General features: G+C 36.8%; 1 protein-coding gene and 1 pseudogene across 1 annotated transcript; one reads left to right on the top strand and one right to left on the bottom strand.

The window, feature by feature from the left end:
- Window positions 1-2,615: 2,615 nt before the first annotated feature.
- On the top strand, window positions 2,616-4,444 carry LOC143549056 (uncharacterized). Its single transcript, XM_077040066.1, has 3 exons — window positions 2,616-3,043; window positions 3,986-4,011; window positions 4,098-4,444. The coding sequence occupies exons 1-3, from the start codon at window positions 2,616-2,618 to the stop codon at window positions 4,442-4,444; spliced, it is 801 nt and encodes a 266-aa protein (XP_076896181.1).
- Window positions 4,445-6,220: 1,776 nt separating this feature from the next.
- On the bottom strand, window positions 6,221-8,160 carry LOC143549045 (cyclin-dependent kinase G-2-like; annotated as a pseudogene).
- Between the last annotated feature and the right edge of the window lie 2,767 nt (window positions 8,161-10,927).

Genomic DNA, 10,927 nt, shown 5'->3' with positions numbered 1-10,927 from the left:
AGTGGTTCTAATTTGAAATATTCCCTATATATATACACACACACACACACATATATATAAATATATATCATATAATTACACTAAAAGTTACTACAATTTCTATCCTTTTCAATAAAATAAATTAAATAATACACTTTTATATTTTTATCATTATCATTTCTCTATCATTCACTCACAATCATTTTAAGAAAATATTAAAATATTATACTGTGTGAACAGTGAACATCAAATTTAACTTTCTCGTATAACAATTTTCTCTCTCCTCTACTTACAACCACTTGTAACCATACCATATGATTTACAAATTTCCGTCACATATTTTTAAGAAATAGGTTGAGAACGCTTTGATTTCCATAAAAAAAAAGGAACAAACCATGAGACGGTACTCCCAGCCGGATCCATTTTTCTCCGCTCTGTTCCCGAGTTTCGTTTAAGGAGGGAAAGAAATGAAAGAAAATGATGGAAAGGAATTGTTGTGTTTCCGAGTTTCATTTAAGAAAGGAAAGAACAAAATGTGTTCCCGAGTTTCATTAAAGGAAAGGAAAGATTGGTAAAATAAAGAGTAATGGTAAATGATCTCTTTCCTTTTAAGATGGGATGTTTTCCGAGTTAAATTAAGGAGAAAAAGGAAAGGAATTATTTCCTTTCTTTTCTTTTCATTTTCACTTCCTTAACTCTTTTCCTTTCCATTCAGTTATTTTCAATTTGAAAAGAAAACAAACTCACCCATTTTACCCTTTATTTACCTTATCTTTTCTTTCATTTCCTTTAATGAAACTCAGAAACACACATTTCTTTGTTTCTTTCCCTTCCTTCCTTTACGTTGTGTTCCCGAGATCACTTAACAAAAGAAAGGAAAGGAATTGAAAGATTTTCCTTTCCTTTATATTCTTTTCCTTTCCTTTCTTTTCTTTCCTACCAATTTCTTCCAATTTGGAAGGAAAGAGATACCACCTAATTTACTCTACATTTCCCTTTCCTTTCTTTTCATTTCCCTCCTTTACGCTCTGTTTCCAAGTTTCATTTAACAAGGGAAAGGAAAGAAAATGAAGGGATGGAAAGAAAATGTTGTGTTCCTGAGTTTAATTAAAGGAAAGAAAGAACAATAAGTGTGTTACCGAGTTTCATTAACACTGTGTTCCCAAGTCTCATTGACGAGAGAAAGGAAAGGAAATGAAGAGTTTTCCTTTCCTTTCTTTTCTCTTTCTTTTCCCTCCTATTTCCTTTCTTCCCACACTTTCTTTCCTTTCAATTCTTTCCAAATTGGAAAGAATCTAATCACCTTCATTTTACACTATATTTCTCTTCTTTTTCTCTTCCTTTCCTTTAATGAAACTTGGGAACACATATATTCTTCAATCTTTTCCTTTTTCTCCTTAACTCTCTGTTCCCGAGTTTCATTTAACAAGGGAAAGGAAAAGAAATGAAGGGATGGAAAGAAAATGTTGTGTTCCTGAGTTTCATTAAAGGAAGGAAAGAACAATAAGTGTGTTCCCGAGTTTCATTAAAGGAAAGAAAGCAAAGGAAAGGAAAAGAAAATGAAGGGTTTTATAGTGTTATTTCTTTCTTTCCATTTTGAAAGGAATTGAATGGATGGAAAGGAAAGGAAAATGAATGAAAGGAAAGGAAAATGAAAAGAAAGGAAATGAATGGAAATGTTTTCATTTCCTTTCCTTTCCTTAGTTAAATGAGCTCGAGAATGAAACTAGGGAACACAACTTAATCATATTTCCTTTCCTTTCCTTCATAAAAAAAACTTAGGAACACAACTTTGCTAGTTTCGTTCATTTTCCTTTCCATCCATAAGCATTCTACCTCCTTTTCTTTATTCTTTTCCTTTCTTTAATGAGACTCGGGAACACAGGAGAGAAAGAAAAAGAAAAAAAGGAATAGAAAGGAAAGAAAAATATTCATTTCTCTCCTTAACGCTGTGTTCCCGAGTTAAATTAAGGAGAGAAAGGAAAGGAATTCATCTCCTTTCCTTTCTTTTCATTTTCACTTCCATAACTCATTTTCTTTCCTTTCCATTTAATTCTTTCCAATTTGGAAAGAAAACAAACTCACTCATTTTACCCTTTATTTGCATTATCTTTCTTTTCCTTTCTTTCCTTAAATGAAACTCAGGAACACACATTTCCTTGTTTCTTTTCCTTTCCTTCCTTTAATGAAACTTGGTAACACAACACTCTACCTCTTTCTCTTCATTTCCTTTCCTTTCTCTCCTTTAATGAGACTCGGGAACAAGGTGTAAATAAACTTGGAAACATTGCATGTCAACTAGGGATGAGCTCGGTACCTCGGTACCGGTACTGAAAATCCCGATCCCGAAAATCGTAAAGTTTTGTTACCGGTACCGGTATTTAAGGTAAAATTCGAAAAATATCGGTACCGGTACCGTACCAGTCATGAAAACTCAAAACCTTGATACCGATTTTGATACCGATATAGATTCGGTACCATATCAATTTTTGATCATCCCTTAGTCAGCGGTGCAGATGATCGTTTTGAAAAATCAAAAGTTAAAAGTTACTTAAAAATTAAAATTGTAAATGCCTTCCCAGTATCCAACTTACCATCCCCAATGTTCATTTTCACATTCTCCAACCTCACCCACCATGACAACACCACCACCAGAAACCAACTCATCATCTCTTCAGCAACCACTAACCGACTCCAACAACCACACAACCACCGACTCACCACTACACCTAGCATTGAACAAACTCGAATCCTTCCTAAACCTCCTCGGCTTCTGCCAATACACTCCACTAACCACCACACTCTCCTGGATCTCATTCCTCATAATCGGAGTAATAACGCCGCTGCTGCTGATCCTTTACTCCGACTACTCCAAGTACCAAATCAAACGCTTTGAACTCGAGGTTATTCTTTCACAGGCCGTCGTTGCCGCCATATCTCTGCTTTGTGTTTCTCATAATTTGAGAAAGTACGGCGTCCGGAAGCTTCTGTTTGTTGATTGTCACGACGCTTACGCTGTTCTGTATCCGCAGCTTTATATCCAGAAGATTTATGTAAGCTTCAGGTTTTTATTTCTATGTAAAGCGGCTCGCGAGTTGGTTGAGATCGGCTCGCACAAAAGCTTAGACATGAGGTTATATAATTTTTTATTTAGTGTATATTTGTTTAATAATTAATTGTATGTTTTAAGTTATGGTAAAAACAACTAATAATATACCAGATATGTGTAATTATACATAGATAAAAGTAACTATAAATGCATATAAATTAAATGATTAATAATAAACGAGCCGAGTTTGAGGTTAAAACCTACTCATGAGAATTTAAAAAAAATAGCTCAAAGTAAGATGAGTGGAGCAAAGAGCTCAATATTTGAAAATAGAACTTGAAATAAGCGGAGCTCAAGTTTGAGCTCACTGTTAGTTAAACGAGCCGAGTTCAAGCCTAGTTGAGCTTGGGCTCGGCTCGACAGTCAGCTCGTTTACACAGAGCTTGAAAACCTACTCACGAGCCAAACTTGAGTTCTCTGTAAGTTAAACGAGCCGAGCTTGAGCTCTCTAGAAGTTAAACGAGCCGAGCTCGAGTTTGAAAAACTACTCACGAGGGAGCTCAAGCTTTAAAAATAGAGCTTGAGAGCTCAAGCTTTAATAATAGAGCTTGAAACAAGCCGAGCTGGAGCTCTTTGTAAGTTAAACAAGCCGAGTTCAAGCCTAGTCGAGCTCAGGCTTGGCTCGGCTCAATTCGTGTAAGCTCAAGCTTAAGCTTGAAACGAGCCGAGCTCAGAATCAGGTCGACTGGTTTGCACCCCTAAAAATGACCTATGTTAAGCTGACAAAGATTAATGAACTCTACTGAACAAAGTTATCATGAAGAAGATTTAAATGTAGTCTAGGTTTGTGTGAAGGATCTCTATTTTTATTTGAATTTCAAGGTACTAGGTACATGTTGGCTAGAACTGCTACAGTTGAATTAAGATTGAAAATAACATGATGCAAATGATTTTTAGGACTTTTTCCGAGGGCTGGGGGTGTGGTTATTGGTATGTTTCTTATTGAAGACGGCTCGTGAGGTCGCTCGAGTTGTTTATCTGCCTCATGATTCATGATGGCTGCCTGCAGTGACTCTTCTGGCTTCACTTGTAACCTGGGCGTACTCGGCCATAGTGTTCTTATCAGGCACTGCTTTGTTTAATTTGGTAGGAAATTTACAAGTGATTCGGATTGAAAACTATGGCAAGATTCTGGAAAGAGACTTGGATGTTTCTGTTTATATTGAAGAGCACACGCGTCTCGCTTATTGTTTATCGAAAATAAGCCACAGGTTTCGAGCTTTTCTTCTTCTGGAGTTCTTGGTTGTGACCGCGTGCCAGTTTTCAGCTCTGTTACAGACCACTGAAAACCAGGGAATTATTAACTTCATCAACACTGGTGATTTTGCTATAAGTAAAGCTTCAACATGGTTATAATATAAAATAGAGTTAAGTGCCATTTTGGTACCTGTGGTTTGACCAACTATGCAACTTTAGTACCTATGCTTTATTTTATGCAAATGACTACCCCAGTTTCAAAAACTTGCATTTTTAGTACTTTTTTTTAACTCCGTCTATTTTATCAGTTAAGTCAAGGGTACTTTGGTAATTTTGTAATTTTATTAATTTTTTCTTTTCTTTTAAATGCCTTCCCCCTTTTAAATGCCGGCGACATTCACCCCCACCGGAAGTCCACTGCCGGAAACTACTTCAGCTCGTCAGCGAACGCACTAGGTTTGCCGGAAATGTTAGTGAACTCCATCGTCGTCGTCGCTTCGTACTGATCCATCATAAGCCTAATCCGTCGCTGCTTGTTCTTCTCCACCGTTGTCGGATACTGTGGCGGAACCCTAGCCGCCATCATCATCGTCATCGCCACCAGTTGAACCAATAGCGGCGGCGGTGACAAACCTAGTATCCGACAATGGTGGAGAAGAACGACCATGGTGGTTCAATTGACAGTATCCGACAATTGAACCACCAGATTGTCGCCGCTGCTGGTTCAATTGGTGGCGATGACTATAGCGGCTAGGGTTCCGCCACAGTATCCGACAACGGTGGAGAAGAACGAGCAGCGACAGATTAGGCTTATGATGGTTCAGTACGAAGCGACGACGACGATGGAGTTCACGAACATTTCCGGCAAACCTGGTGCGTTCGCTGACGAGCTGAAGTAGTTTCCGGCAGTGGACTTCCGGTGGGGTTGAATGTCGCCGCCATTGAAAAGAGGGGGGGCATTTAAAGGAAAGAAAAAATTAAGAAAATTACCAAAGTACCCTTGACTTAACTGATAAAATAGACGGAGTTAAAAAAAAGTACTAAAAATGCAAGTTTTTTGAAACTGGGTTAGTCATTTGCATAAAGTATAGGTACTAAAGTTGCATAGTTGGTCAAACCACAGGTACCAAAATGGCACTTAACTCTATAAAATATTAACTTATATTGTTTAAACTTGTTCTTAAATAATGAAATCAAATTCATGCAGGTGTTATCGATTCTTCAGCTTGTAGGAATCACACTTTGTTTATCTGCAGCTGCAAAGATCTCACACAGAGCTCAAGGGCTTGGATCAGTTGCGTGTAGATGGCATGCGCTAGTAACATGCGACTCGAATGATGCTTCTGGAATATCAATTGATAGTAAGAACATGGAAGCTGCTACTAGCTCAATGAGCCTTGATATTTCAGAGAGTGAGCTCGAGCCGAGTGATTTTGTGCCATTTGCTATTCATAACCGATTCGCTTCTTCCACGTCATCATATCACAAGAGACAATCATTTGGTATGTGCTAACATGTTATTATTTCTCTAGATTCCATTCAATTCCAATTTTATTTAAAAATGACTTGAGCTATGTTTTGCAGTCACGTATGTGCAATCAAACACAGGTGGATTTACTGTTTTTGGATGGATCATTGACAGAATGCTAATCAACACCATATTCTTCATTGAGCTATCACTAATCTTTTTTGTGCTTGGCAAGACCATCATTATTACACTCAGGTAGAATGATGGCCAGACATATGCTTCTGTTAGTGTGCTGTCGCCTGTCAAGGTCTCAGTAGGTATAATCTTTACCATATATTAACTATATATTTAAAAGAAAACTGATCTTAGGCTCTAGTATAAGCAAGATGTACCATGATTCCATGAACACTAGCATTTTTATTTTTATTCCAAGTTTGTAAAAGCAAGATGTACTATTGAATAGACAACAAAGTAATATAACCAAGTCATACTATAAAGATCATGGATGCTGTTTTACACTAAAAGTTTAAAGAGGTGAAATTTATTTACAAATCCTAACATGTTCAGCAGGAAGAGGAGCCTTGCGAAACCATCCATGGTCAAGGGCATCTGTGGTTTGTTAGACAACAGCTTGGGCATTAATCCATTATACAACCCACTGACCACATGTCAATGCAGTTGAATAGCTTTACATCCCCAAAAGTAGTTCAGGCGCCCTGTACCGCAGTGTAACCACCACTGGAGTATAAGTTTAGATGGACTCACCTATTGGCGGGACAGCCCAAAGTCGCATGTCTTCAACTCACCGTTGTTCAGAAGCAAAAGCTTGATGTCTTTAAATCTCTGTGCATAACAAAGTTGTCATGAGGATAACACACACCCTCCAAAGTTTTATCATAAGGCGTTTAACCTCGCTCTGATTAAACAGCTGTCTCATACGATCCATATATTCTTTAAGTTCGTGATTTAACATACTCCATAACCATATCAGCACCATCATAATCATCTGTAAGGACTTCCTTTAGTTCTACTAGGGACGAGTGTTGTAAACTACCAAGAATATTTATCTCCCTTAAATTGGTTACAGGAAACTATATTCCATAAGTTCCTCAATTTATTCGGTTTTCTTATCTCTAGTTTTGTGAGCAACACCATAAGTTCCTTCACTGATCTCCCTCGATCTCTCAAATTCAAGCATGTTTCTACTTTCTACAGCTCGGACATATGCTAGCATCTTCATCACCAACATTCTCTTGATCTTCACTGAATGAATCTAAAAGGAGGTCATCTTCGGTTGACAAAGAAGACACGCTCTCTTTGTGCTTGAACTTTACACTTTGGGGGCTTGAATTTGTTAAATCTGATTCGAACTGTGGCGAGTCTCTAAGAGCCCGCTTTGATTTGGATAAATTGTGTACCTCAATATATTCTCCATCTTCATTCTCGGTTTCTTGATCATTCTCTTAGGGAGTTCTTGAGCTTGGAATTCTGACATCATCTAAAACATTAGAAACAACAGACAACTGAAGAAACTTCACACTCACTTTCAGCAGCAACTGAACCGCCTTTAAAGCTCCGGAAACCTGTATGATGTATTCTCTTGATAGATCCAGAAATTGATCCATTTTTAGAACCATTAATGGATCCATTTCTTCTGTAATCACTGATTCTACCACCTACATTTTTATGAAAAATCAGTGCTGGTTCGGTCAAGATAGTGATCACAACGGCTTCTGTGAGAATGGGATTCGTCTATGTCGTCCTGCCACCATAACTAGTAGCACGAACGGATTTTAAACAACCAACAATCTAATCCAAATAACAGAACAAAAGATCATAACTAAAACCCCCACATGGCCACAAGTTGTGGTGTACAAACCAAGTATTTCCAGGAACCGATTCCGGTTATGGTAACAAAAGTCAAAACCAGGTTGGGTAGGAGCCGTTTCTGGGAATAGTTGGGTATTTGACCGGGTTTTCCAGGTTTCGGGTAGGGTCGGGTCAGGTTTGACCGGGTATTTCCGGTTTTGGTTCCTGGGAGAAACCTAATATCAGGTCGTCCCCGTGGATTGGGTACGGGTAGGAACCGGTTCCGGATCGGGTACACTGAGTCGGGTCCAGAACTGGGTATTTTGTGCACCTCTAGGCTCTAGCAACAGGCCCACAAGTTTCATTGTTGTTGGGCTTTACAAACGAGCTTCTGTATTTTTCATTGATATATTGGGCTTTATGTTTCTCATTGCCTCATTGGGCTTTTGTAAAATTATTTTGACAGTTCGCATATACTAAAACTTGTGCAAATATTTGGGTTTCTCATTGTTGGTATTGTTAATACAACGAAAACTCTTTGAAAAACACTATAAAAACCGCGAAGTTCTTGTTCAATCTTATCAGTTGCAATCCTCATGATTCATAATTTAACAAACCTGATTTTACATAAATTTTGGATATATAGCACGATTACAATGTCAATGTTCATACGATTCTTAAAAAGAGACGGATCTACCTTGAAAACGCGAATTGGATTTTAATAATCGCAACTTAATGCAGTTAGCCTATAATAATCTCAACTTAAAAAATAGATGTCCTCGGTCCCAACTTTCACACAATTTGTTTTCATTGGACCTTTGTTAAAAAAAACTTAACGACATTAAGTTTTTTTCAAATTTCAAATTGATGTTTTAAGGCTTTCGATCGGAATGAGGATACGAATTGATTGATGTAAAACTTATCTCGAAACAGTGCTCCAAACAGCTTGATTTTTGTTAATTAAAATTTAAAAGTACATCCCAGAATTGAAGTATCCTTTAGTCGTCTGGACCGTCGTTTTAAGATAAGTTTTACATAAGTCGACTCATATTCTCGATCTGAACGAAAGCCCTAAAACATCAATTTGAAATTTGAAAAAAACTTAACGGCGTTAAGTGTTTTTTAGCGGGAGTCCAATGAAAACAAACAGTGTGAAAGTTGGGACCGGTGACAACTATTTTCTAAGTTGGGATTATTATCGACCAACTGCATTAAGTTAGAATTATTAAAATCCAATTTCCCCACTGAAAATCTTTTCAAAGACAGGATAGACATGAATCTAACTTACACACACACAGTTGAGATCGACTTCTGCAGGATCACTGATTATTATGGACAAATACCTCATTGTCAACAACAATTTTTATGTCCCAAAAATTAAAGAAGCTTATGACTCCCTTACATTTAGGTTCTTAGTTATATAGAAGGATTAATTGCATGCAACACGTTTACACCTTTATTTCGGTTCTTAGCTATATATAGAAGGATTGCATGCAACACGTTTATGCCTTTTTTTTTTTACAACTTTTTGTAACACATAATTCCATCTTTACCTTGGATTTTCCTTTTTGAAAGGCCAACATATTAGAGAAAACGGGACTAGTCACAGGTAGCAAGCAACCCGGACATTATACACGAAAGTCACAAAAACGAAAAAAAAAAGTTTAAGCTAAAAGACACCTTACAAGGGAAAGTTAACAAAATTAAATCTACATAATTTCTCTCAATCCAATGATGATGATCTTCTGCTCGGTGTTTTACCCATAGGAAGGAGGTGATTTTAATCATATTATTCTTTGATTTCCAAATCATCCAACAAGTCACCAGGGAAATCGCTTGTGCCGCCCATCATTTTGTTGACTTGCTTATATGCTTACCCGCAGTGGAGAAGCTTGGGCTTAATCACGGAGGTGACCGAATTCACAGACCCAAAAATTTTCGGGTCGGCGATTTGGTTAGTGCCTGTGATTCGGTACGGGTCGGATCAAACAGTATGACACCTATGTATCTAATTTTTCTTTACTCATTCAAACAATTGTTCTTATAATAATAAATAAACAAAAAAAACAATATAATTTTTTAACCAACAAAGACATAAAATATTCATGATAATGCGAGAGGAAGGGTGGGTATCTAAAAGAAGAATTACAAAGCAAACCGGCTTACTAGTTGAAGCTCTATGACTTTTACTCGTTTGTTCATCATCCTTTTTTTTGTAAAAATAATAAATAGTATCTTGTTTTCTCATGATTTACCTAATTAAAAAGATTCAATATGATTGAGTTAAACTAAAATTTCACCATACAATACCAAACTTAGTTGATCAATTTGCCCAAATCCCCAATTCCACAATTGCATACCCTAATTTTATAATCGTTGAACATCAATCAATATAAATGCAGTACAATGTTTAACAACAAAACAAAGGTGAATTATTACCTTGCCGACAGCAGCTGAGCAAAGGGTGGTGAGTGGTGGACGACGATGGTCTCTGGTGGTAGGAACAGGGCTGCAGGTGAGCACTTGAGGTATCAGTTTGATTATTTTCCAAACCCTAATCAAAATTGCAATCCCCATTCTTATTATTTTTGTTTACGCAAGTTTTTATTTTTACTAATAGCCCCCTTCAATTTCAAGTTTTATAAAAATAAAGCTTTTACTATTCAACTACTATTTTGTAAATTTTGTTTATAAAAACTACAAAGTTTTATAAAAAAATATCAAATGATTGGGTATTATATATAAAAAAATCAATGGTGACCATTAGCTTTTTGAAAAAATAAATCGGGGTGACCGCGCTTAATATAAAATTTTTTGAGAAAATCATGATGTTTATCCTATTAACAGAAAAAACGGCAGTAACCGGGACCAGGGTCCCAGTCCCCCAAGAAGCTGCACCCCTGCTTACCGGAAATTCTAGCAGCTCGCACTCAAAATTAAAATGAGTCTTTTTTGATAGGTTTAGGGTTGCACTTACAAGAATTTAAGCCCACAACATTATATTTCAAAAGGATGTCATACCATGCATTAGCACAACAGATCATGGGTAAAAGCTAAAACATTTACTCGACAACATTTAAGTATAAAATTAAATTGGATGTAAAAGGGGAAAAAAGGAACTTGGATGAATTTGACCGTACAATGACAATGAGTCATCATATTTCTCTAGTGAAAAAAGGTCAAATCACTATTCCCTATATGTACAGAAGTCAAAAATTCCTAAATCGAGAGAGAAGATATTTTATATATCAATCAAGGTGGAATATAGTTTTAAAAACAATAATACTCCATAAGTATGAGACAATTGTAGGTAAACGGACGATACAATTAACTTGTCGTTTTGCACAACAAATGTTATTAAAATG

This window comes from Bidens hawaiensis, unplaced genomic scaffold (assembly GCF_021521415.1).
Source record: "Bidens hawaiensis isolate Kalapana, Puna unplaced genomic scaffold, B.hawaiensis_p1.1 tig00000955_1, whole genome shotgun sequence".
NCBI classification, from domain to species: domain Eukaryota; kingdom Viridiplantae; phylum Streptophyta; class Magnoliopsida; order Asterales; family Asteraceae; genus Bidens; species Bidens hawaiensis.
This window is presented reverse-complemented; position numbering and strand designations above follow the sequence as displayed.

Coding starts and splice junctions, on each gene's coding strand:
- LOC143549056 (XM_077040066.1), top strand. CDS start 2,616: ATGACAACACCACCACCAGAAACCAACTCATCATCTCTTCAGCAACCA. Junction 3,044..3,985: donor AAGATTTATGTAAGCTTCAG/GTTTTTATTTCT, acceptor AATGATTTTTAG/GACTTTTTCCGAGGGCTGGG. Junction 4,012..4,097: donor TTCCGAGGGCTGGGGGTGTG/GTTATTGGTATG, acceptor GGCTGCCTGCAG/TGACTCTTCTGGCTTCACTT.